This window comes from Bufo bufo, chromosome 6 (assembly GCF_905171765.1).
Source record: "Bufo bufo chromosome 6, aBufBuf1.1, whole genome shotgun sequence".
NCBI classification, from domain to species: Eukaryota; Metazoa; Chordata; class Amphibia; order Anura; family Bufonidae; genus Bufo; species Bufo bufo.
Window position 1 is genome coordinate 281,546,733 of NC_053394.1, and position 27,300 is coordinate 281,574,032.

Genomic DNA, 27,300 nt, shown 5'->3' on the forward strand with positions numbered 1-27,300 from the left:
CATTACATCTAGAAGCTCAGCTCTCGCTGCACTTTGATTGACAGGGCTAGGTGTGATGACAGTTTCACTACCTGGTCCTGTCAATCTAAGTGCAGAGGGCTCAGCAGTTGCAGAGAAAGCAGAGCCTTTAGGAGTAATGGCAATGCCCCGTTAGTCATAGAGGCTAATTATATTGGAAAAATCATTTTTGTCAGCAAGACTGACACATATGAACATGGGACCAAAACAGATGCCTTTCATCTGCCAAGTGCACATGTAACAGGTCAGTTTCACAGGTACAAAGCTGCTGCCAGATGCCCTTTAAACCAAGGGGCATATAAATCTTCCCTTTATTCTTCCATACCTGTCCATATGTAGCTTTTTTTTTTTATCTATAGTGATGCAAGCAGAGGATTGGCTCTTTTGTATGAAGTACTATAGTTAAAGCTGGGTCAGAATAACTGGATCGTAGCAGGTAGATATTGGGTGTTTATGACAATAGAGGTCGTTACTTCGGTAGAGATTCCACATTGCCCATCACCTAATGAATAACTGTTTTCTCAAGTCTCAGCCGTCCCTGTATGTGGGCGATGGGCACAAGTTAAAATGGGTGCGGTCGTTTCTCATGATCTTTTAGTGATGTGCAGTTTACAGCGCTGTGGGGCAGGGGCAAAATGTGTTTCATTACTAAATATTTCTTTGTTGTTCGCAAAATTGTTGAATGGTTAAGAAATAAAAAAAAATAAAAGCTTTTATTGTTAACTTGTTCTGTTCTTTATTAAAAACAGATGACAGATTCAGTAATATTACAAAAAGAAATTTAGATCTAGTTCGATAGTAATTGAAAAGACATCTCACTAATCCATCTTGCTGCTTCAGTCCCCCATATGATCAGTGTACACACCCAAAAAAATAAAATAATTTTGAATAAAGGGGGCTTACATGCATCAGCAATCCACGTGTCCCATGACGGGCGTTTTCCCTTTGGATACAGCCCCCTTGCTGGTTACAGTATGGTGGTGACAATAACAGCTCAGTTTCCAAATTAGAAGTGTTTGCCCTGGGGTGCCATGACTACACAAGGGAGACTGCAGGATGAAAAACACTAGCAGCTGTACAGAACACATAATAGAGCTGAGAAGATTTTATGGCGTATTCATTTCCATAATTTCTTTATAGACATGTTCTTCTCACTGTCTTTCTGCATCACCTGAAAAGGATAGAAATATGTAAATTTCAGTACATGTACATTATGTATACGTTTGTTAACAGCATCTCCATTCATTCTGTCAGTCTATCAACTCCAAAATCAGTTTCAAAGTTAGCATACCGCCATGTAGGGTAGGTGCCCCAAAACACAACCATACCTTTCTTGTAAAAATTTGGTCCTCTAATCATGAGAAAAATTTTATGCAAATAAGGTTTTTGGTCAACCACGAGCGAGACGACTGGTGCACGTGCTTTCCCCCCCCCGTGTCATTGCCATCTGCTCCGAAATCTGAATAGCTGTCAATCAAACAAGGAGGGAGAGCACTGGGCAGGGCTACTGGCAGTGCAATGGTGTACTAAATGGAGTAGCCCCTTCCAGTGTGCGCCAAAATCCTTACTTGCATAAACATAAAAAATAATAATGATCATTTCTCAGGATTAGAGGACCAGATTTTCACAATAAATGTACACCATATTTTTTGCTTTACAAGACGCACCGGATTATAAGCAGCACCTAAGGTTTTAGATGAGGAGAATCAGAATATATTTATTTTTTTCATTAGACCTCCAAATTAGACCCCCAGTCTTGATCAGACCAAAAATAACGTACCTCTCCAGATGACACCGCCACTGTGCAGATCCAGCCACTCCCTGCTCCCTTTTCTTCTCCAGGCTCTCGCTGCACTGTGACCTGACATCGCATGTCAGGTCACAGTAAGTGCACTACATCCTGACACTGTGCAGCACGGCACCCGGAGAGTAAAGCCAGCGCTATATTGACTGATCTGCACGACCACTGCATACTGGTGAGCCCTTCCATAATGGAAATGCTCACTTTAAAAAAAAAGGCTCTGCCATTTTCCCCACACTTTTGCGTCATATGAAGCAAAATATATGGTAGTGTTTCAAAACACTAAACCTGCATGTGGTGTTCTTCCATCAACTACTTTTAAATGCTGCAAGTTTGGGTACATATCCTTGTTCAAAAGGCAATGTCATGGCTGCAGAATATTAGTTGTTGCATAGAACTTGTGCAACTGATACTCCTTTGTCAAACAAAAAAAAAGGGGTCTACTTTTGAACCAGAAATGGTCTGACCTTGTATTTGGGGCACAGAGGAGAATCTCTTCTGAACTTTAAGAGACCAATTAATCTGTCATTTAGGCCGAATGCGCACGGCAGTGAGTGGTCCGTGGTATCCCAGCCTGGCATCCTGCTGAGCGCACAACGTCATTGGTTGCTATGACGCTGTGTGCTTCATGCCGCCGCTGCACTGCAGTAATACACTGGTATGATCTATACGAGTGTATTACTGTAGTGCAGCGGCGGCATGAAGCGCACGGCGTCATAGCAACCAATGACGCTGTGCGCTCCTGCTCTCAGCAGGATGCCAGGCCAGGATACCACAGATGGCCGTGTGCATTCGGCCTTATTCTATGGGACAGAGAGATCCAACTGCTGGAACTGCCACAAACCATCAAAACAGGAGACCAGATCCAATTCACTTGAGTGTCTGTAAGTGCTACAGTGAACACATTAACCACAGCTCCATACAAACCCTGCAACGCAGTGCAAGTTAAGGGGAGCATGAGCTACAGCGTAGTAATCGGCAGTGACACACTGGTCAAACCCCCAGAGAGTCAACGTTTACTGCCAGTCCAATTTTTCTCACTGGAATACCCCTTTTAATTTTACTGTCCTATGAAGAATATCAGTGAGAGTTACCGTTCTTTAAAATTAGTTGTACACAAATAGTTAAGAAGTCTAAACAATATGAATAAATATTTATTGGAATATACAGGTACATCCTTTAAATTCTGGGAGCAATCCTATTACAAGAGTGAGAAGAAGGAAGCCCGAGCTTCCTGCAGCTGAAACCAACCACACCGCTGAGGCTATAGACACACGAGCGAGTTCAGCGCGAGAAACTCACATGTGGCAGTCAGAGTTCCCATTCTGAACTCTGCTCCTCTGACAGGATCGCAACATCATTATAATGTTGTGTATCTCTGATACCTGGAATCTATTGAATTACACTGACAGCGTTATGTCAGTGTCATTCAATAGATTCAAGGTCGCACAGCATTATAAATTATTATGACACTGTGTGATCCTGTCAGATCAGAGATGCAGAAGTCAAAACGGGAACTCACACTGCCACAGCAGCGAGTTTCCCGCACTGAACTCTTGTCTGTGTCTGGCCTTAGGGACAGCGCCATCTTGACAGCCTTGCCCTGTAGCAAGTCTGGGCCCCCTCTCTGTTCTCAGCTCTTAAACAGCTAGTCTTAATTTTGGACCATACGGTTACATTTTATATGTCCCTTCTCACTACGTTACAACGCCCCATCGAGTGTGCCGCAAAAAGCATCTAAAGCAACTAATTAATATGGTGCTAGGAACGAACACTAGTTTCTTAAGCAAACCTGGGCATAATTGTGGAGCATATTTAGCTTAGAAAATCTGCCCAAATGTGTATTACAAAACCAGTCTCAAAAAATCTAGTCAACTTGCAATTCACAGCCGCGAGACTACCACTGGAGTTGAAGATTGTTCTGTATCTGCTTAGAGTAGCCAACTGAACATGTGATCTACTGGCACATGATACCATAACCCATCACTGAATACACCCGAGTGCAGCTACACGTAGAACCAGCTTTCTTAATATGAATCTCTAGCCATCGCATCAGAAAATAATTATTCACTTTTCTTGAACTCCTGCAAACCGATAAATGCTTTGTCTCGTCTTCTGTCTAAACGGAGACGCAGGATAGCAGAAGCCGTCAGCTTACCTTTGCTACTGCCATTTCAAAGTCTTCTTGTGTGACATGTACCCTTCTTTCGCGCAGAGCGTACATGCCTGCCTCTGTACACACACCCTGTAATCATATGAAAGCAGAAATACATCGATTACTCTGACAGTGGGGAGGGGAGCATGTAATTACTATTATGTTCTTACAGGCGTGTTGGATGTACGTGGAAAACAGCACTAAAGAATATTAAACAGCAAATGCTTTTAACCCCTCAGGGACCACTAAGACCTCTTTCACACGAGCGTGTCCTGGATGCGTCCCGGTGCATTGTGGCAAACCCGCGCGAGTAGGTACAGTTTTGATTGCGTTCCGTTGTTCAGTTTTTATCGTGCGTGTGCAATGTGTTTTGCACGCGCGTGATAAAAAAAAAACTGACTGCGGTACCCAGACCCGAACTTCTTCACAGAAGTTCAGGTTGTGTAGATTGCTATTATTTTCCCTTATAACCATGTTATAAGGGAAAATAATACATTCTGAATACAGAATGCTGAGTAAAATAGGGCTGGAGGGGTTAAAAAAATAAATAAAAATTAACTAACCTTAATCCACTTGTTCACGCAGCCGGCATCTCTTCTGTCTTCATCTGTGAGGAAAAGGACCTTTGATGACGTCACTACGCTCATCACATGATCAGTCACATGATCCATCACCATGGTGATGGATCATGTGATGAGCGTAGTGACGTCAAAGGTCCTTTTCCTCACAGATGAAGACAGAAGAGATGCCGGCTGCGCGAACAAGTGGATTAAGGCGAGTTAAATTATTAGTATTTTTTATTTATTTTTTTAACCCCTCCAGCCCTATTTTACTATGCATTCTGTATTCAGAATGCCATTTTCCCTTATAACCATGTTATAAAGGGAAAATAATGATCGGGTACCCATCCCGATAGTCACCTAGCAACCGTGCGTGAAAAATCGCACCGCATCCGCACTTGCTTGAGGATGCTTGCGATTTTCACGCAACCCCATTCATTTCTATGGGGCCTGTGTTACGTGAAAAACGCAGAAAGTGATGCGTGAAAATCACCACTCATGTGCACAGCCCCATAGAAATGAATGGGTCCAGATTCAGTGCGGATGCAATGCGTTCACCTCACGCATTGCACCCGCGCGGAAATCTCGCCCGTGTGAAATGGGTCTAATACGTCTTTACGATAGTCAGTGAGGAACCTTAGGTTGGCCGCTGACTTGTTACAGCGGTCTGGTCTAAGCGCTGCACAGGTCTCCTTTGCAATGGAGAGCAGGGTCTCAGCTCTCACATGAGTGCCAGGCTCCTGCTCTAACAGCCCAGATAGTCAGAAGCGTCGCTTCGGGCAGCTTAAAGAGGACCTTTCACTAGAATAAAACATCCAAACTAACTATACAGACATGGAGAGCGGCGCCCAGGAATCCCCCTGCACTTACTGTTATCCCCGGACGCCGCTCCGTTCTCCCGTTATAGCCTCCGGTATCTTCATAGTTAGGCTCCACCCAGGGGAACCTGCCGGCGTCTCCTTCTCCTATGCTGTAGCGCTGGCCAATCGCAGCGCTCAGCTCATAGCCTGAGAGGCTTTTTTTTCTCTCAGGCTATGAGCTGAGCGCTGCGATTGGCCAGCGCTACAGCATAGGAGAAGGAGACGCCGGCAGGTTCCCCTGGGTGGAGCCTAACTATGAAGATACCGGAGGCTATAACGGGAGAACTGAGCGGCGCCCGGGGATAACCGTAAGTGCAGGGGGATCCCTGGGCGCTGCTCTCCATGTCTGTATAGTTAGTTTAGATGTTTTATTCTAGTGAAAGGTCCTCTTTAAGGCCTTAGATGCCACCTCAATAGCGACCACAGCATCTATGTGGTTTAGACAGCTTCCTTTGTCTTCCATCGGCACCTCACGAATGAGATTGCAAGGTGCCGTTTTATTCAAAACCCCAAGGCCTGCCTGCAGTGTGTGCCAATCAGGCAGTGCCTCCCTAGCACAGACTGCCGGTGGCTGTCAGTATAATACATTGTACTGCAAAAGCAGTACAGTATTATAGAAGTGATCAAAATATCACCAGTTAAAGACCCCTTGTAGGACTAGCAAATGGTTAAAAAAGTTTCATAAAGTTTTACAAAATAAAACAAAATCTACAAAGTTAAAAGATACACCTTTTCCCATTGAAAACAAGCTTTCTCGCTGGTATCATTGGGGGACACAGGACCGTGGGTATAGCTTGCTGCTGCCACTAGGTGGCAACACTAGGCTGAAAAAAAGACTTAGCTCCTCCCCTGCAGGCTATACCCCCTCCAGCCTGGAGAGAGCATGTCAGTTTTTAGCTTAGTGTCGTAGGAGGCAGACCTCCCTGCTTTATGCAGGGCGGCTTTCTTATTTGATTCTTTTTTTTATTTTATATTTTTCCTTTTAGGTTGGGAAACAGAGTTGCTCAGCCTCTCCGTTATCCCAGGGAGCAAGACCGGTGAGAAAATCCACCGCTTACCTCCCCACAAAAGAAAAAAGGAGGACCAGGGCAGCCTCGCTCCCCTGCTTCCCGCCAGCCAAGTGGTCACCTAGGTCCGCCAAAGAAGAAGACCCTCCCGCCATGCCAGACTCCTGCCACACCGGTGCCAGCAGCTGAGGAGGTGACCCTGCTGGAAAAGCTGACCTGCCGGTCCACTACGGAGGGTGAAGAGAAGAGGAGGAAGATGGGGTGAGTACACGGGACTAGGTAAGTAGGTTTAACCCTCTGCCTGCCTAGCGGAACTTTTTTTCCATTTCTTCTTCCTCCTCCTCGAACCGCTGGTTGCTTGTCTCTCCCTTTTTTCTACCTGACCAGTAGCCATGCGTGGCGCTGCTCTGGACTCCCCTCATCATTTTTTTTCCTATCTGACCAGTGTTCCCTGTACGGGTGAGGCGTTGGACGTCGTCATCGCACTCTATCCAGCAGGGGTATTTCTCTTATCCTGGTCTGGTCGAAATATTTGTCGAGCGGCGTTGCCACGCCGTCAATATATGGTCACTGATGGAGCTCCTCGCAGTCGGTGGTTCTCCCACCAGATTTACTCTACCTATCTCACATGTATTGGTTCCTTGGCCGGCAGCGGGGCGTGTCTGATTCAGGCGTTTTTTCTCTGTGGGTTATCAACCAGCTTTTCAGTCTCCCCCGCAAGCCTCTTCGGCTCTGGGGCATTGGTCTGCCAATCGACCGCTTCTGTGGAGCGTCTCTCTTTAGCAGGGGTGTATCCCGTGGCCTGGGTTTTTGGTTCTGCATCTAGAGTTAGGGCCAGCTACCTGGTTTCGTCCAGGCGACCGATGGGTCGTTTGGTGGCCTTTCAGTGAGGAACATGACCTCTCTCTGTAAATCTTCTTCCCCTCTTTTTATTTCTGGGAAGGTGGCATTCCTGGGGGCAGGTTTTTCCATCCAATGATACCAGCAAGAAAAACAAGATTTTTGTGAAACTCACTTGTAAAATCTCTTTCTCGCTTAGTTCATTGGGGGACACAGGACCGTGGGTATAGCTGCTTGCTGCCACTAGGAGGAGACACTAGACTGAAAAGTGATAACTCCTCCTTGCAGCTATACACCCTCTAGCCTGGAGAGAGCACATCAGTTTGTGCCCAAGCAATAGGAGTAGGAGAAAAATCTATACGGTAAACAACCAATAACTGACCAATGCCAGTCGGATCGAACCCGAACTGAGGGCCATACCGGTTCCTCAACCGCTAGCATTTACAGAAAACCGCAATTACTGGGTGGGAGCTGTGTCCCCCAATGAACGAAGCGAGAAAGATTTTACAGGTGAGTTTCACAAAAATCTTGTTTTCTCGCTTGTATCATTGGGGGACACAAAACCGTGGGATGTCCTAAAGCAGTCCACGGGGAGGGAAACAAACCACATGCCCATGGAGAAAAAAAAAAAAACACCTCGAGGACGCGTAACCCACTACCGCCTGCAAGACCTTGTTGCCAGGAACAGCAGCCGCCCGTAGTAAGACACCCGGTAAAACTTGGTGAATGTGTGCCCGGAAGACCAAGACACTGCCTTCTACAACTGGAAAGCTGCTGCATGACGGAGATGAACCCAAAAAGCGCAGGCCGCTGATCGGGTGGGCCAAGGCTCAGCGAGCGATGCCTTACCCCGGAAGCGGAACGCCCGAGCAGCTGTTAAACGGATATACCTGGAAAACAGCCCTTGGAGGCCGTGAGCTTTGACAAGGACCTCCAGGAAAAAATTGGTAAAATTCCGTACAGCGGAGGCCAAATCACATGGCTGATAGAGAGCTCTGTCTGTAAAGAAAGAGGATACTGGGCGGAGCACTGCCTTATGTTCTTGATAAAAGAAAAAAGTACGAACAAGAAGGCGTAGTAACTCCGAAAAATGTTACCAAAACGCTGGCTCCTAGTCGCAACAGTGGGAGTAGAACTAAAATCCAGGTCCACAGAATCCTCCTCTGGCCAGGAGAACGCTCCCTAGGAAGCGGAATATTGGTAGACCAATGCCCTACCAGCTGTAGAGGCTTGTGGTGAGATTTCTATCGAGAGAAGTTGCTTGAGAAACCACCGAGACAAAAACGCCTGAGCCAGGCATGCTCCACTGTAGGCCAAAGAAACAATACCTCGGAGAAAGGAAAAGGTAAAGCCAATGAGAGCATCATCGGTGATGGGAAGCCCCGTCGGTGACCCTATATTCACAATGTGGCAACCGTGCCTGGAAGGGCAGATGGGTGGAACAAAGATGAGAGAAATACTCTTGCCGGATGGAATGCGAATACAACGCCCACACCTCCACCGTACCCGAGGAACCCTGGGTGCGTGGAAAAAATAGAGATGAGCTTCCCAAGTCGTACGACCCATGGCTACTGGTCAGCTAGACAGAAGGAGAAGACGAACAGTTATCCAGCTCGAAGAGGGACAGGGAAGGAAAAGTGTGTTCTGTCCCAGAGACGAAGCCCTTACCAGCGGTGACCAGGCGTGACAGACACACACTCTAGCAGTCGTGGGAGACTCAGTCCACCACTGGAATGAGCAGTGAAAGAATGACCACCGTTGGCTTGAGGTAACGTAGATATTACTCATCTCTGAAGAGAGGTAGCACCGATGGTGTCACGGCATCAACCATTAAAAACCCAGGTCGCGCTTATAACGGCAACCTAGTGGTTGACGAGTGCCGCAGGGACTAAGCTACCCAGTGGAACGCACTTGAAGGTAGGTGCTGATCAGCAATGGCAAGTACGCCATCGCCACGCCTGAGTTGACGACAGAAGGATAACAGTTGCCAGAGCAACAGGCACTCATAGGTAGTGTAAACCAGAGAGAAGCCAGAGCTAAAGTCCATTGCCTCTGAGACTGATGCACTACTGAATCTATTGGTAATGCAATACTCCGCCTGAAGATGAGGCGATACAAGGGAAGCCACAAGAGTAATGCTAACGCTATACTCCAGCTGAGGAGGAGGCCACACCATAGAGGTCACCGATTCCAGTGTCGGAAGAATCCATCATCTGACGAAAAGGCTGTGCAGCAGGAACCCTAGCATGTAATGGCGACGCAAACACCCCTTGTGCAGTAGGAGCTACCACATGCTCCGCCAGCGTAAAATGAAAAGAACGCTGAACAGGAGCAACCGCCGAAGCAGTGGTAGGGTAGAACCCCTACCTGAGGGGAGCTGCCCCACTACAGCGAATACAACCAACTAGCTCTAGCGTGAAGACTTTCCACCCTGGTAATGGTCACTGCAGAGTGCCAGCATAACACCCTCACCTACATAAGGAAGAGTGGTGGACAAGAATCAATAGTCAGTGGAATACTCTGCTTGCTGGATCGTAATTACATCATTCTGGGTAATGTGACTGAACTGAACGGTGGATGCCTATGGGGATGTGGGGTCTCTAGGACACAAGTGTTGCTGGGAGACCCCCCTGAGAGCACAAAGGTCGACATTTTCATGCCCCCAACCCGTGCCAGAAGAATACAATCTGAAAGTAGCCATAGAATCCCGTGGCCGTATCCGTATGCCACTAGATTGAGAGTACCAGCGGTACCGACTGTGGTCACGGACCACTTTGAAGGAAGCCAGGCATCTAGTGTCGTTGCGTAGTTAAATTATAGCATGCAAAAAATGCTAGTGGTTCCCCCGTAAAGGAACATTTGTAGAGGGTAATGCCTGATGGAATGTGATGGCAAATGACTGATGGAATAGCATCCAGTGGTAGTGCGATCCTCTGGTTAAGGAAGGGGGTAGCGCGATAGTCAGAAACACAATCCACGGAAGTGTAATTACCCCACCTACGGAGGGAGGGGGGGGGATGCCTACGGTAAGCGCTGCACTCAGTGGCAGAGCAATCACTCCACCTATGACAGGGAGTAACATATTCAGCAAGTACTGTAACACGAGGTAGTGCAAGTACCTCACTTACCGAAGGGGGTAACGCATACAGCAGGAACTTGCATGCGACGAGTTGAGTACCCGGCGGGAAGTGTCCATTATTTCACCGAAGTAAAAAGTCAATGTATACGTAAACACTGTAACGGCCTTGAGAATGCCATCATGCCAGCTAAACAAGAGACTAATACATACAGACAGTATTGTGTCCAGCGGAACTGCAATTCCGCCACCTACGGAGCTGGGGACCCCTATGGCTGGCATTGAGACCAGTGCCAGTGTGGTCAGTCCACCAAAGGAAGAGGTAATACATAAGGTAAGTATTGCCACCAGTAGTAGTGCAAATACCGCCTAGGGAAGGGGGTAATGCATACACCAGTACCGTAAACTTGGAAGATTGAAGAGGATACGTGTCAGAGTCCGAATAACTAACCCCTCCAGGGGGGTTTTAGCGTGATCCTAGGGAGGAAGGGTGGGAGTGCGAAGGTGAGCCAGGAGGAAATATGACCTGCTCTGGCCCCCTCGTGCGCAGTTCCACCTCTCAGCCTCTAGCCCATGGCTGTTGCAGGCCGCACCGGTATTGATGTAACGACCAAACTACCCCGGGAGTGGAATGGAACTCCTAAAAGGTCCACTTACTGGATTGCGCAGGTGGAGATTTATCAACCAAACGACCCAGGAGGGTGGATTGGGAACTTCCAGAGGTCTTGAAAATTTCAGTTGTCCTGCCTTGGCTTTGCGCAGGTAGAGCACTGACAACCAAACGGGATTGGGAAACCTTCCGATATACTCCACTGGATTTGCGCAGTTGGAGCATTATCAACCAGACGGCCTCAGAGGGCGGATTGGGAAACCTTCAGATATACGCCACTGAATTTTGCAGGTGGAGCATTATCGACCAAGCGGTCCGGAGGGCGGATTGGAAATCCTTCAGAAGTACTCCACTGGATTTGCACAGTTGGGGCATTATCAACCAAACGGCCTTAGAGGGCGGATTGGGAATCCTTCCGATGCACTACACTGGCTTTGCGCCAGTGGAGCACTATTAACTGCCCGTAGGGTGGATTGGGAACCCTTCAGATGTACTCCACTGGATTTTGCGCAGTTGGAGCATTATCAACCAAACGGCCCCAGAGGGCGGATTGGGAACCCTTAAGATGTACTCCATTGGCTTTGTGCAGGTGGAGTACTATCAACCAAACTGCCCTTAGGGTGGATTGGGAATCCTTCAGATGTACTCCACTGGATTTTGCGCAGTTGGAGTATTATCAACCAAATGGCCCCGGAGGGCGGATTGGAAACTTAGGAATCCTCCACTGATCGGGATTGGGTACAGGTCCTGGGCATAGAGAGCTCTGTGAGGAGGGCGGGACCTGTATGGGAGTACTTTTTTATTAAAATTTTATTAAATAAATTTTTTTGGGGATAAGGACCTAACCTCAAATGGACAAGGGGCAGGAAAGGCTGCATACTGCAATATTAAGGCACATTGTGCCTGCAGATAGAAACCCAGGGTAAGGGTAATCTGGTCATCGGCCTCAAAGATGTGGCTGGGTAGGAAGGTTTAACTGTCCAAGGACCGGGGCGGAGCCAGTTGGCTCCCGGGGAGAATTTGCGCCAGAAGATGAGCCCGCCCCCCAATACCTCAGGGTGGCCTAGAAGGCCGCAAAGCCGGGCACTAAAGTTTTTCATGCAGGCTGACCGGAACTCACCGCCAGCCGAACACAGCGGTACCTGGATCGGTGCAATGAATGAGGCTGCCTGTGCCCACTGGCTGCGGAAGCCCACCCCGTGGGCTGGGAGAAAAACAGCGCGGCCGGGAAGAAATGTGGTAGGCCCGAACGAAGTCGGGGCCTAGATTTGTGGCACCCGGCCGACTGGGATCTCCGCTCCGCTGCCGGAAAACGGAGGCACCCAGAACGGTACTAGACGGCGCCCAAGAGGTATACTTGACTAAAGGGGTGGAGCTTGGCCGACCGGGGAGCCCGCCCGGTCGGTCTGAGAAAAGGGGGGCGCGGAACGGAGCGCAGTAATCGGTAGTTTCTAAATGTCCGCTGCTCGATATTAGATCAGAGGGGTGGGGAGAAGATCTAAAATGCCGCCGTAGTGTTTGGGACTAACCGCTTATTGCCTGATTTGTGAGGCGATATGCGGCGACTGGTGGAGGACTCGCAGCCTCCTTAAGAAAGGGTCATGGTGTGAGGGGGACAGAGGTACAGTAATACTCACCTGTCTTCATCTGTGGTCTTCATCTTTAGTCTAGTACCAGCAGGGCCACCCCACAACCGCTGGCACCAGGCGACAGGGGTCCGGGCAGAGAAGGGCTGGAGAACACAGAGTGCTGATAAGGCCTCCATCGGTGCTTATTAGCACTAGCCTGATTACACAGACGCAAACGTGGGAGGATTGAGTTACCACATTAGTTCCTCCCTCATTCAGTCCTGCTGATTATTGGCAGCACATTTTTGATTACACAGGGAGATGTGCTGCTAATAATGGGGCATGCTTTATCCTGACCAAAGTCAGTCGACAAACCAGCTTTTGCTCATTTATCGGCTGATCGATTTTACAGGCCAATTATAGGGAACAAGTGTTCCTATGAATGCTTGTTCCGGGTAATTGGCATCAAATTCGAGCGGTCCTGTTGGTAATGCCAGTGACACTGGAGACTATGGATACCGCCTTGTGAAAAGGTACTGATTTTCATTGCAGAGATCCAGCAAGCAAACAATCTTTGGGACATTGCTTCCTGGGAAAAAAAATAAAAAATTTAATATCTTGGGGGCTGTGGATAAATCTAAAGATTAAATCAGGTGATGTGACATTCCACCCATTACTAAGATCAACACTGTACTGGTTTCACATGGGAGTAGCTAAAACATCACTCAAAAATGTGTTCTGCTAGCAATTACAGAGGTCACAACAGATTCCTCAGAACTCGCCACAGTACACATGCTTGGAAACAAAATTAAAAAGGCAGGGAAAACAAGTCCAAAGATTACTGGCGTTCATTCTTACTAGAAATACTCCTAAAATGTGGTCATGGAGTAAGATTTGGGGAATGGGTGTTAAAAGCACACATGTCCAGGGGGGGGTAAACTGAGGGATTTCACAATATAGTCCACATCTGTTTCCCAGGACTGTGGGCGGTGATGAGTGCTATAGGACCGCCTTGCAAATATCCATCTGCTCCCTATTAATCTGTCATCTGCAAGGACCTGGGTGCTGGGCCAAAAGCAGAGACACGTCTCCAGCTTCAGCCGCAAGACTGAACTGACCTTATCCGATACAGTTACAAGTTTCTTACCTTCACCTCTGCTCCTGAAGCTCCAGGCATAAGCTCAGCAATTTTACGCAGGTTGATACCACGAGTCAGATTCATCTTTCGGGAATGGATTTTTAGGATGTCCAAACGGGCCTGTGCGAAGAAAGACACCTCAACTCACACCTGATGCATATCCAAAGCAGAAAGAACCATTAAGTCAGGAGAATTTGTAAGAGCACTACCTTCTGTACTGGGACTACAATCTGTATAAGCAGTTCACAAGTCAGACCTTGGTAGTATTAAAGAGGGTTCTCCCATCTCGCCATTACTAATAGGGAAATGGCACCGAGTGGCAACCACCAGGTCTTAATAGCAATGACCCACTCTGCTGTTTCCAGGCCACCTGGTGGTCGACGCTTAGTCGCATCTCGCCTTAGTAACAGCGAGATGGGACAGCCCCTTTAATGATGACTGTTTTCATCTGTAAGCGCTTAGTTTATTAAAGAACAGGCCAGCTTTACACTGAATAGAAAAATAAGTGGAAATGGATCTATATAGAACAGTGCACATAATTACCTCCTCATTAGGAGGTGGGAACTCAATCTTCCTGTCAATACGGCCAGGGCGAAGCAAAGCAGAATCCAATATATCAATTCTGTTGGTTGCCATGATGACCTGGGAAGCAAACAGAGTGGAAAAAACCATTAGCACAACACAAATACATCCCGCCTCCACCAACTAGAAAAGAAAAAAAAATGAAAAGAAAGGCAAAAGGTGTCATTTTGTTTAAAGAGTAATAAACCTTTATCTAAACTTTAAATATGTTCTCCCTAATGCCCTAACAAAACTATGTCTAATATACTTTATTAATGAATCTATGTCTACTACACTTTTTGCTACATAAAGCGCACCATTCCCTGGTGCGCTTAAAACTCCCTTAGCTTAGCAGAGCAGGCAGAAGCCCACTCAGCTAATCCTGGCATAGTAGATGGGTACAGGGTACCCATGTGCTATGCGATGAGTTAGTAATAGTCCAGGGAACACGGGCAGGAGCAGCAATGTGCGCTCCTGCCCATACTCACTGCGCTGCTGCTGCCCATTCATAAAATGTACTCCGTATACCGCGCGGTGTACAGAGAACTGAGTTATGCGCACCAGGGAATGGTGGGCTTTAGGTAGCAAAATGTAGTAAAAATAGACAATTCATTAATAAAGTATTCTAGACATAGTTTTATTAGGGCATTAGGGAGAACATATTAAAAGTTTACATAAAGGTTTAGTTACTCTTTAAACCTTTTCCGATCACATTGCCAGCAACTCGGATCCTTATAAATGCTTTTAGTTACTGGCAATGTGATCTGAAAAGGATTATTTTTTTTTTTAAACTAAGACAGACTTCGGGACAAAAGGTTATGCTATATGACCGATCAGGAGCCCTCAGACATTGACACACAAGGTGAAGCGGTCGTCACATCCAGATATCCAAGAATGCATAGGTGTCTACTGTCCCTTCCTTCAAGTCATTCGATTTCCATTCAGATAAGTCCATTCTACATTCAAGAGGAGAGAGAGTCCCATCATGTGGCTGCTGCAGTCACATGCCCATGGATGATGACATCACAACATGATGATGTGGTGGTGGGGTGTTTGTCTCTTGTATATTTTAGTGTTATATTATGAAGGCAATAGGGAACTCTAAAATACAAATGACTACTGGGACTGGTGAGGAGAACATAGATCATCAGATGATCCATTTTTAACAGTCCAAGTACCAGGGTATAACTTACCTTAATATTCTTTGTTGCCTCAAAGCCATCCAGCTGGTTTAGTAACTCAAGCATGGTACGCTGCACTTCACTGTCTCCACCAGAACCACCTTCCAACCGGGAGGACCCAATAGAATCAATCTCATCCATGAAGATAATAGAAGGAGCGTGTTCTCGGGCCATGACGAACAGTTCTCGCACCATGCGAGCTCCTAGTAATGTACCACAGGTTTCAAATTAATGCATCTACCGACAAAAATACAGGGGCTGCACAAAGGTGTATAAAATCAGCCTAAAAGCTATGGAGTCATTATTTCTTTTCTGATTAATTTACATATAAAAAATGGTGGCAGGTTGTTATGAAATAAATGGTACTATTTGTGCTCTGCAGCTTCCTTCTAGGTTTCATAGTACTTCGCAGATGCATAAAGCTGTTCTACGAAAGGTCATTCAGACTGCCCGTCTGACAGAACAAACTTCTAAGCTGGATTCTGACTACATCAAAGTTCAACTATTACAAAAATGTTTTTAGCTGCAAAGCCATGTCAAGTAATGAGAAAGAATGGCTCCAACAGTGTCCATAACCTTTAACAGAACCCAGATATACCTAAGATGGCTAATTGTGGGAACTCTATATGTATAGCGCAAGACAGAATTGGATACTGTTAGGTGTTAAGATGATAACTTTTACCAAAGTTTAATAAAAAAAAAAATTAAAAAAATCCTCTAGTTTTGGCCTTTAAAAGTACAGCTCTGGCAAGCAGTCTGAAGGCGTTCTGAGTCAGTTTCAGAATATTCCCCTACAATTTCAATGTGCAGTCATCTCACAATATAATTCCAGAAAATAACACTCACCTTCCCCAATAAACTTCTGAACAAGTTCAGACCCAGACACACGGATAAATGTGCAGTCTGTATGATGTGCAACAGCACGGGCCAGTAAAGTCTTCCCGGTACCTGGAGGTCCATAAAGAAGCACTCCCTGCAAGAGAAATTTTCTAATAAATAATTGGGTCACCTACTGGGCAAATGTGCAAGTCAAGACCAACTGCTTCTCAGAAAACACAGATAAACATCCAACTGTCCAAACATTCAACCCCTGGATGGCTACAGGGGTTTTGTAATTTACCATATGTGAGAATGTAACCTCCATAGTAAAGGCCTCACAAATACGGATTGTTAGAGATTTTCTTCTTAAAGAGGCCTCTCATCAAGAAAAACCCTGCCCTAAAGCTACTTAAAGGGGTTTTCCGAGACATTATAACTGATAATCTATCCTCAGGATAGGTCATCAGTATCTGATAGGTGGGGTTCCAAGACCCAGGACCCTGCCGATCAGCTGTTTGAGACGGCAGCAGCGCTCACAGTAGCGCCACGATGTTCTCACAGGCCAGTGAAAAAATGTTCATCGGTCACGTGGCTTAGATGCAGCTCAGCCCCATAGAAGTGAATGGGGTTGAGCCGCGATACCAAGCACCGCCACTATACAATGTACTGCACTGTGCTTGGTAAGCTGCGAGAAGGCTGGTGCCTTCTGAAACAGATCATTGGCGGGGGCCCGGGTGTTGGACCCCCACCAATCAGATACTGATGGCCTATCCTGAGGACAGGGTATCAGTATTAAAATCTGAAAACTTTTAAGGTACCAGTTCACATAACACAAAGGTGTTCAGCTGTTTTCACTAGGAGGAATCTCTGTCCAGGTATACATTACATTAAATGAACGTGCAACCTTGAAATATCTATCTGGCCCTCCAGAGCAGAAGCTACCGTTACTACAGCCGCTCTCCACTGTTAGGGCTGTTTCACACGAGCGGATGCCGTGCGTGACATCCGCTCCGTGAATGACAGCCAAGACCCGATGCAGACAGCAGAAGCACGGAGCATTAACATGACTGATAATGCTCCGTGCCTCTCTGTGATCTCTTTACTACAAAATCACAGTGACAACTTTATCTCACTGTGATTTCGTAGTATAGAGATCACAGAGAGGCACGAAGCATTATCAGTCATGTTAATGCTCCGTGCCTCTGCAGTCTGCATCGGGTCTTGGCTGTCATTCACGGAGCGGATGTCACGCGCGGCATCCGCTCATGTGAAACAGCCCTTACTCGTAGATGGTGGTCCGATGCGTCACAGACCAGTTTAATCACTTGTCCTATATAACAAATGTTGAAAGTGAAAATCTCAAACCTTGGGTTGTGCAATCCCCAGTGCCTCAAACAGCTCAGGGTGCTTGACTGGCAGTTCGATGACTTCCTTTATCTCTTTGATCTGCTTGTCTAAACCTCCAATCATCTCATATGTGGAGTCTGGAACCTTCTCCACCATCATGAGCGACACTAGCGGGTCCACCTTGTTGGGCAGGATTTTGTGCAAGGTGTAACTGTCATTTCTTAAAGCCACTCTGCAGTTTGGGGTCACCTAATAAAGAGTTTGGGGTCAGAAATGTGCATCTTACAGGACATTTTATAGAACGACATTCTGGAGAGAATACTCACATCATTTATATCAATGTTTTTGTCGATGTCTACAACAAACTTCCCCTCGGGATGGACCTAGAGGATGACAAGTCAATAAGTAACATGAAGTCCATCTATTAGAGCTCCACAATGTGAGGTGTATTCACTCACCTTAACCAAAACCTTCTTCTTGTCCATGGCTCGAACCACTTCTCCAACATAGGATCCCTGCTCCTGAAGCAGCTGCAGCTCCTCACGCAGCAGCCGCACTGGAAAGAAGTGGATAATATACTGGTAAATATACACACCTCACTCCTCAAAAGCTCTTAACACCAATATGGAATAATGTTAATATTCTGCTCCAAACAATGGCTGTTCTGTCTGTGCTCAAACTGATCCTTGAGCAAGCAGTGCTGTCCTAGGTCTACCTTGCAAGTGCTTACTGTCCAAATGACTTGATTTGGGTCGATTCTAGCAGGAAGTTCCTGCAGCCTACCTGTACGGTCAGGTCCCAAGCTACAGTTGTCATACATACAGGTTTGGGTGGGCTGCTAGAAGACGCCCATGTAACACACAATTAGTGTACAGTACAGCATTGACAAGACTTTGGGATCATTTTCGCTTTAGTCAAAAGCTAGATTCTCAGCTTTTTGTCTAGAATAGAGTGTAACATGCCTGCTGCAAATAAAGCCAACTGACTTTGTAGATGTGCGCTTTGTCCCATCCTGATTGGTGGGCCCAGTTCAGAGAATTAAGCTCTTTTAGTTGCAAAGATAGTTGGTGTTGCACCCAAGGTTCTGCTCACTTTCTGTGCTGGCCGCGCCTGGCCCTGAACTCTCGCTCCTGCTCATTTGCCTCTGATCGCAGAAGAAAATGCACAGGCATGAGAGTTCAGGGCCATGTCACTCAAAGCGGTGGTGAGGGCAACAGTCAGCATGGAAAGTGAGTGGAGCTTTAGGTACAATGAGGTGCAACCGCAAGGCCCTCATTGCACCAAGGGGTTCATTTGCATACGATAAAATGGCTTATTTCTCGGAACTGGGGACAACGATCAGGATGGGACAAAGTGCGTTGAATTCCGCTGCCAAGCACAAGTATGTGGTGACAGATTCTTTTTAAAGAACTGACTACTGTAGCAGGACCTGAGTATCTATAATGAAAAAATCTAAACTGTATGGCTAAGTGTCTTACTAAGGCTCTGCTCACTCTTACATTAGCTTTTTTGTCAGTAAAGCTGACGGGCCTACACACAAATCCTCCTCATAGCAGTTTATAATGGATCATAACGGATCCACCATATCCATCCAGGAACCTTTAAAAACAGGAAGCTGTGACATCAGTGTGACTAGGACCAAATATCTAGTCTTCTGCTTACCTTTTGCATTGAGCTCATTCCTTTGGGCTTGAAGACGTCTCAGATTCTGGCTTTTTTCATTGACAACCAACTAGAGAGTAAACAGTTATTAGTAGGTATAACTATGAGGAAATAAGCTGCTGTATACCGTACATCTACAGGTAGACTCTCATACAGCCAAATGGAGTCTTGTGATTTTTCAGTGTCAGAAACTTGCAACAAATCTGCAGCATGTGAACATACCCTTATGTGATCAACTTATAAACACGGACACATGATAAGTCAAACGTGTACAAACCCCAACATGGAGGCAGGTTATGGAAGCATTGCAAGCTGTAAGGAAGTAGCGATGTTTCATTTCTTACCTGCAGATCCTCAATCTTTGATAAATAATACTGCCGCAAGCCAGTGCCACCCCGAGTCTCGTCCATGTCCATCTGCGTGTCAGAAGAAATCAAGTTCATTTTTTTCTGCTACCACTACACTCCGGGTACAAATATAGCAAACTAAAATCAGGATGGCACCAAGAAAGTCACAATGGCCCATGTGCATATCCTTCATGGCCCTGTACTTTCAAGTACAAGGACCCAATGGACCAGTTATAAGTCATTTTGTAAATATAGACTGCATTATACTTCAGGGCTGTATTCAGAATTCGGCAGTCCCCTGAGCCGAGAGCTGCCAGCTTACAGCTCTGGAATGTATTGGATAACACTGGCATAATGCTGTTATCCAATACATTCCAGAACTGTAAGGGTTACATAGCATCATAAATCGATATAATGCTATGTGACTCCCGTCAGTGCCGGGAGCTGCGTTGCGGACTCGCTGCAGGAGGAACGCTCGTCTGCAAGGGGCCTTACTGTTTAACTGACTGCACAGATCTTGCTTTGGTAATTTGCATTCTGGGATGAGTGGTCTTTACCCCAGGAAATGTACAATAAACAGACGGACAGATACAGAAGAGACTACCCTCTGTCTACATTATAGGAGATCAGCTGTTAGGGATGAGCCTGACTGACTGATCCCAGTGACAACCAGCAGAATCATGAATGCAGCTCTGGAGTATAATACAGACTGTAAATTTCTTGCCTCTGTGATGTCCGTGTATTAGAAACCAAAATGTATGGCTAGTAGCTAGGACAGATTTAAGACAGAACTGATTCCAGTCTTCTGCCAAGCTCCACACGCTTTTTAAGAAAGTGTTGAGAGCAACGTAAAAACTAGTCACAAAAATGTGTGCCATTTCAGGCATAAATATTTTGTAAATGGCCCCCAGTAACTCCACAAGCCAAATGTTAAATAAAGCTCTGGAGTATAATACTAGGACAGTGTATTCACTGGTGTCATGGCTTCTAACCTTAAAGGGATTCTGTCACCAGATTTAACCCCATTAAGCTAGCTGACATAAGCAATGTGCTAATGTCAGCTAAACCTAACTAGTCTATTCCTACTTTTATCTATGCCCCCGTTACTTCAGAAATATAACTTTTATAATATGCTAATTAGCCTCTAGGAGCGGGGGGCTTTGTTCCTGCTCCTGGAGGCGCAGGTGCGGTGAGGAAGCTGGCAGCCTGCGGGCGTCTTTCCCTCACCTCGCCTGCCCCGAATGCTGAATGATGTGAGATTTCACCAGAGCACAGGGCTGGCAGACAGATGCGAGCGCTGCCTGGCCCTGTCAATCAGGACTTGGAGGGAGGCAACAAAGGTGGGAGAACGGAGCCTCTAGGAGCAGGAACAACGCCCCCTTTCTCCTAGAGGCCAATTAGCATATTATAAAAGTTAGATTTCTGGAGTAACGGGGGCATAGATAAAAGTAGGAATAGACTAGTGAGGTTTAGCTGACATTAGCACATCGCTAATGTCAACTAGCTTAATAGAGTTGTTGCGATACCAAAATTTTGATTCGGTTTCGATACCATAAAAAAGCATTGCGAAAAAAAAAAAAAAAAAAAAAAAAAAAAGCCACGTGCATTCCGCATTTGAAAAAAATGGTAAATTGCGCAGATTTTTTAAATATTTTAATAGTTTGGACTTTCCAGACGTGGCGATGTTTATTTATTTATTGTTTATATATTTTATATGTAAAATTGGGAAAGGGGGCAGTGCTCCAGACTAAAAAAAAAAAATACCTAGTAGCCATTGGCTCCTGAACTGAAAAATTTAGGAGCCAAATTACATTTTTAGTCGCTAAATCGAATCTAAATTTTGGTATCGTGACAACGCTACGCCGATCAGATCGGCGTAGGGTTGTTTCGATACCAAAATTTGGATTTGCTTTCGTCACCATAAAAAAGTATTGCGATACTCCATACAACGCGGGGTGGGGGGGAATAAATAAATAAAAAAAATTAAAATAAAAATCATGTGCATTTCGCATTTTATGAAACATTCGGCCCATAATGGAACAGTCCTATCCTATTTTTTTGGGGTGACAAGGTGACAAAAAATGGCGAATAGCATGGTTTTTATTTATTTATTTCTGTTACGGCGTGCACCGCATAGGAGATATTTTTTAATAATTTAATAGTTTGGACTTTTCGGATGCAGCGCTATGTAATATGTTTATTTATTGTTTATATATTTTATATGTAAAATTGGGAAAGGGGGGGATTTAAACTTAATATTTTAGGGTACTCTCACACTAGCGTTTTTCTTTTCCGGCATAGAGTTCCATCACAGGGGCTCTATGCCGGAAAAGAAGTGATCAGGCATATCCCAATGCATTCTGAACAGAGCGTAATCCGTTCAGGATGCATCAGGATGTCTTCAGTTCAGTCATTTTGACTGATCAGGCAAAAGATAAAACCGTAGCATGCTACGGTTTTATCTCTGGCGAAAAAAAACTGAAGACTTGCCGGAATGCCGGATCCGGCATTTTTCCCCATAGGAATGTATTAGTGCCGGATCCGTCCTTCCGGCACTAATACATTCCTATGGGGAAAAATCCCGGATCCGGCATTCCGGCATGCGCAGACCAGTAAAAATGTGTAAAAAGATACAAGACGGATCCGTCTGTCCGCATGACAAGCGGAGAGACTGATTCGTTTTTGCTATGCATTTGTGAGATGGATCCGCATCCGGATGCGTCTCACAAATGCTTTCAGTGACATCCAGATTGGCAGATCCGGCAGGTAGTTCCGACGACGGAACTGCTTGCCGGATCACACTGCCGCAAGTGTGAAAGTAGTCTTAGGCCTCTTTCAGACGGGCGTCACGTTTTGGCTCCGGATGCATCGCGGCAAACCCGCACGTGTAGGTACGCAAATGCAGGCAGTTTTTACTGCGATTGCGTTCCGTTTTTATCGCGCGGGTGCAATGCGTTTTGCACGCACGTGATAAAAAAAACTGACTGTGGTACCCAGACCCGAACTTCTTCACTGAAGTTCAGGTTTGGGTTCAAGGTTGTGTAGAAGTAATTATTTTCCCTTATTAGGGCTCTTTCACACCTGCGTTCTTTTCTTCCGACAGAGTTCCGTCGTCGGGGCTCTATGCCGGAAGAATCCTGATCAGGATTATCCTAATGCATTCTGAATGGAGAGAAATCCGTTCAGGATGCATCAGGATGTCTTCAGTTCCGGAACGGAACGTTTTTTGGCCGGAGAAAATACCGCAGCATGCTGCGCTTTTTGCTCCGGCCAAAAATCCTGAAGACTTGCCGCAAGGCCGGATCCGGAATTAATGCCCATTGAAAGGCATTGATCCGGATCCGGCCTTAAGCTAAACGTTGTTTCGGCGCATTGCCGGAGCCGACATTTAGCTTTTTCTGAATGGTTACCATGGCTGCCGGGACGCTAAAGTCCTGGCAGCCATGGTAAAGTGCAGTGGGGAGCGGGGGAGCAGCATACTTACCGTCCGTGCGGCTTCCGGGGCGCTCCAGAGTGACGTCAGGGCGCCCCAAGCGCATGGATCACGTGATCGCATTGGACACGTCATCCATGCGCATGGGGCGCTCTGACGTCATTCTGGAGCGCCCCGGGAGCCGCACGGACTGTAAGTATACTGCTCCCCCGCTCCCACTATGGCAACCAGGACTTTAATAGCGTCCTGGCTGCCATAGTAACACTGAAAGCATTCTGATGACGGTTCCGTCTTCAAATGCTTTCAGTACACTTGCGTTTTTCCGTATCCGGAGTGTAATTCCGGCAAGTGGAGTACACGCCGGATCCGGACAACGCAAGTGTGAAAGAGGCCTAACATGGTTATAAGGGAAAATAATAGCATCCTTAAAACAGAATGCATAGTACAATAGGGCTGGAGGGGTAAATAAAAATTTATATATATATAAATAAATAAAAAAATTTAACTCACCTTAATCCACTTGTTCGCGCAGCCGGCATCTCTTCTGTCTTCTGTGAGGAAAAGGACCTGTGGTGACGTCACTGCGCTCATCACATGGTCCATCACATGAAAATGGACCATGTGATGAGCTCACTGACATCACCACAGGTCCTTTGACAGGTCCTGAAGAAAGAACAGGAGACCGGCAGCTACGCGATCAATTGGAGGTGGTGAGTTAATTTTAATTTATTTATTTTTAACCCTCAATGGCACTGCGCCACCAATGTTTATTATACTGGGGTGTTGGGGGGGGCCCAAGCGCAGGCCAGTATCGAAAAAAAAAGGAAATCCCGGTACAAAAGTATCGATTGGGTATCGAAATTTCGATACCCGCAACAACCCTATAGCTTAATGGGGTTAAATCTGGTGACAGAAACCATCTAAGGCTACTTTCACACCTGCGTTCAGGTGTCCGCTCGTGAGCTCCGTTTGAAGGGGCTCACGAGCGGCCCTGAACGCAGCCGTCCGGCCCCAATGCATTCTCAGTGGAGGCGGATCCACTGAGAATGCATCAGTCTGCCAGCGTTCAGCCTCCGCTCAGCGAGCGGACACCTGAACGCTGCTTGCAGCGTTCGGGTGTCCGCCTGGCCGTGCGGAGGCGAGCGGATCCGTCCACACTTACAATGGAAGTCAATGGGGACGGATCCGCTTGAAGATGACACTATATGGCTCAATCTTCAAGCGGATCCGTCCCCCATTGACTTTCAATGTAAAGTCTGAACGGATCCGCTCAGGCTACTTTCACACTTAGAAATTTTTCTAAGTTATAATGCAGACGGATCCGTTCTGAACGGATGCAAACGTCTGCATTATAGGAGCGGAGCGGATCCGTCTGATGAAACATCAGACGGACCCGCTCCGAACGCTAGTGTGAAAGTAGCCTTAGGCTACTTTCACACTTGTGTTGTGAATGCCGGTATTGAGATCCGGCAGAGGAATTAAACGGATCTGTTTTGGTTTTGCACATCAGGATGCATCCATTCTGTTAGGATGTGGTTGTGTGAAATCAAAAACGGAATAAAACAGATCCTTCACTAAATACATTGAAAGTCAAAGGGTAACTGATCCGTTTTTTAGTCACCATTGACTTACATTGTTTCAGTTTTTTATGACCGGACACAAAATTGCAGCTTGCAGCGGTTTTGTGTACAGTCACAAAACGGAATGCTGATGGAACGGATCTCTTTCCATTCAAAATGTATGGGGACAAAATGGAAACATTTTTTTCCGGTATTGAGATCCTCTGCTGGATCTCAATACCGGAAAACAACAGAGCAAGTGTGAAATAGGCCTTAAGGAGTTATCTATTTGGAACTGCTGACTTCTCCTCACAGGAGCGCTGCTGCCTACTCAAACAGCTGATCAGCAGGGATTCCGGGTGTCGAACCCCCACTGATTATATACGGAGGATAGGTCAGCAGTTACCAGTAGCAGGATAACTCCCCTCGATGGAGACAATATCACATATCCATCTCATTCTTCATACTCCTGATCAGTCAGATGAACAGAGAAAAAAAAAAAAAGAAAAAGAAAAAAAAGGATCCCGTAACACAATTGGCATCCATTTAAGGCCTCATGCACACGACCGTTGTGTGTTTTGCAGTCCGCAAATCGCGGATCCGCAAAACACGGATGGTGTCCGTGTGCGTTCCAATTTGCAGAACTGCACGGATAGCCATTAACATAACTGCCTATTCTTGTCCGCAAAATGCGGACAAGAATATGACAGGTTACATTTTTTTTGCGGACCACGGAATGGAGCAACGGATGCGGACAGCACACGGAGTGCTGTCCGCATATTTTGCGGCCCCATTGAAGTGAATGAGTCCGCACCCGAGCCGCCAAAACTGCGGCCCGGATGCAGACCAGAACAACGGTCGTGTGCATGAGGCCTAAGCCATATCTTTATTTATTTTTTTTTGGGCAGAAAAAAAGTCCTGCACACAGGATTTTTTGTTCCATCTCAATAAGGCCTTGTTCACATCAGCGTTCAGCCTTTCCGTTCTCCTGCTCCGTTTAGGAGCAGGAGAACGGATAGGACGGATTCGGCACATAACTGAGCTGAACGGAACCTAGGGACCCCATAGACTATAATGGGGTCCGTTAGATTTCTGCTCAGAAGTTGATTTTGAAGTGGAGACAAAAGTCCTGCACGCACAACTTTTGTCTCCGCTCCAAAATCATATTCTGAGCAGAAATTTAACGGACACCATTATAGTCTATTCGCTCCGTAGGCTCCGTTCGGTTCAGTTATGTGCCTCCTCTGTCCTATCCATTCTCCTAAAACGGTGATGTGCCTAACAGATCTCTGAAGGAAATGCCTCAAACGGTTACCAAATGTGCATAACTGATGAGCAGGATCCGTTTATTTTTTTTCTTCTGTCCTTTTCACATGTCAGAAGAATGGAAAAAAATTGACGGAGATGTGAACTTTCCCTGCGACGGACATTAGAGGCCACCATCGCAGATTCTATCAAAGATACAGACCAAAATGACACAAAATGCTGCTTTCCTTCGTCTGGTAAGATGCGGGGCTCCCAAACAAAAACCCAGCGGACGCCATTATAGTGAAAGGTCCAACACTGCTCATATACCGGGGCAGATCAATGCTGGCGTGGACCCTGCCTAACAGCCATGATGCAGATGTGATAGAGCAGGCATGGCCAATCTGTGGCTCTCCAGCTGTTGTAAAACTACAATTCCCACCATGCCCTGCTGTACGCTATCGATAGCTGTTAGCAGTCTGGGCATGCTGGGAGTTGTAGTTTTGCAACATCTGGAGAGCCTCAGGTTGGCCATCCCTGTGATAGAGCCTTAGCCAATAAGAACTGAATGGCATCCTAAGGCCCTGATCACACCTGCATCATAGAAGCCATGACACTCAGCATGTTGTCATATGACAGAAGCCACAAGCAGCTGATCGACTCCTTAATAATATCTGCAATAGATGCTTTCAATGGAACCTCCAATGCAAATGTGAACAGAGCCCGAGTCATTCTTTCCATCAGAGGCCACAGATCCTACAGGTCAGCGTCCCTACATAAAACTGGAAGGTGGGGATCAAGGGTGGACATGCCCTTTAAAAGAGCAACAGTGTGGCAAGCGGCGGCCACCTTGCCCAAATCTGCTTGAGAGCTAATCTGTAGAACTACAAGCCCCAGCATGGCTGTTAGGGTTGATGGCGCTGACAGATCTGTAAAACCTACAGAACTATTACGAACAGGCACTGACAACCACAAGAGGCGCCGTACACGGCGGAGAGGAAAACACAGCCGTCCATTACGGGCCCGGCATTACATATACAATGACGAGAATATAATTAGAGCGACACAAGACACTGCTGAACTACCGCACACTACAGCACTAAAGCCGGTACCTGCTCAGCTCCGTCCCCCGCCATTCTGAATTCACCCGGCGGAGCCATTCTCTGCCGCACCGTGACTCAGGACCGGACGCAGCTACGTACGGCCGGACTTCCTGCTTTTACCACAAAGTTCCATTTTTCGGCCAGAACGTCTTGTGTGTTTTTCTTAAGCTCTTTAGCGCCACCTGCTGTACTGGAAGGTGATAACCTTTAGGTGAAATTGGAAATACTGCACGGTCATAAGAGTGAGTTTATAACAAGGTGGATTTTGAAGTCTTTCTTGAGTCTGGGTTGATGCAGTTTGCCCCAGATTTAACACTTTTCTCTAGAGATGTCACTCAATTTTAAGCCTCCCCTTCAGTGTTCCCTAAGCCTTGGCAGCTGCTGAGCTGGGGTCGGCTCAGAGCTGGGCA

At 46.4% G+C, this 27,300-nt stretch overlaps 1 protein-coding gene across 1 annotated transcript; it reads right to left on the reverse strand.

Moving 5' to 3' along the window:
• Positions 1–735: 735 nt before the first annotated feature.
• On the reverse strand, positions 736–27,054 carry PSMC5 (proteasome 26S subunit, ATPase 5). Its single transcript, XM_040435522.1, has 12 exons — positions 26,900–27,054; positions 19,548–19,619; positions 19,204–19,273; positions 18,000–18,097; positions 17,868–17,924; positions 17,560–17,790; positions 16,222–16,348; positions 15,388–15,578; positions 14,177–14,275; positions 13,643–13,753; positions 3,978–4,064; positions 736–1,189 (listed from the first exon to the last, which is right to left on the reverse strand). Exons 1-12 carry the CDS (start codon positions 26,945–26,947, stop codon positions 1,136–1,138), a joined length of 1,245 nt encoding a protein of 414 aa, XP_040291456.1. The 5' UTR covers positions 26,948–27,054; the 3' UTR covers positions 736–1,135.
• Positions 27,055–27,300: the final 246 nt, after the last annotated feature.

Coding starts and splice junctions, on each gene's coding strand:
- PSMC5 (XM_040435522.1), bottom strand. CDS start 26,947: ATGGCTCCGCCGGGTGAATTCAGAATGGCGGGGGACGGAGCTGAGCAG. Junction 14,276..15,387: donor AGGCAACAAAGAATATTAAG/GTAAGTTATACC, acceptor TTTGCTTCCCAG/GTCATCATGGCAACCAACAG. Junction 4,065..13,642: donor CTTCAGGAGCAGAGGTGAAG/GTAAGAAACTTG, acceptor ATATGATTACAG/GGTGTGTGTACAGAGGCAGG.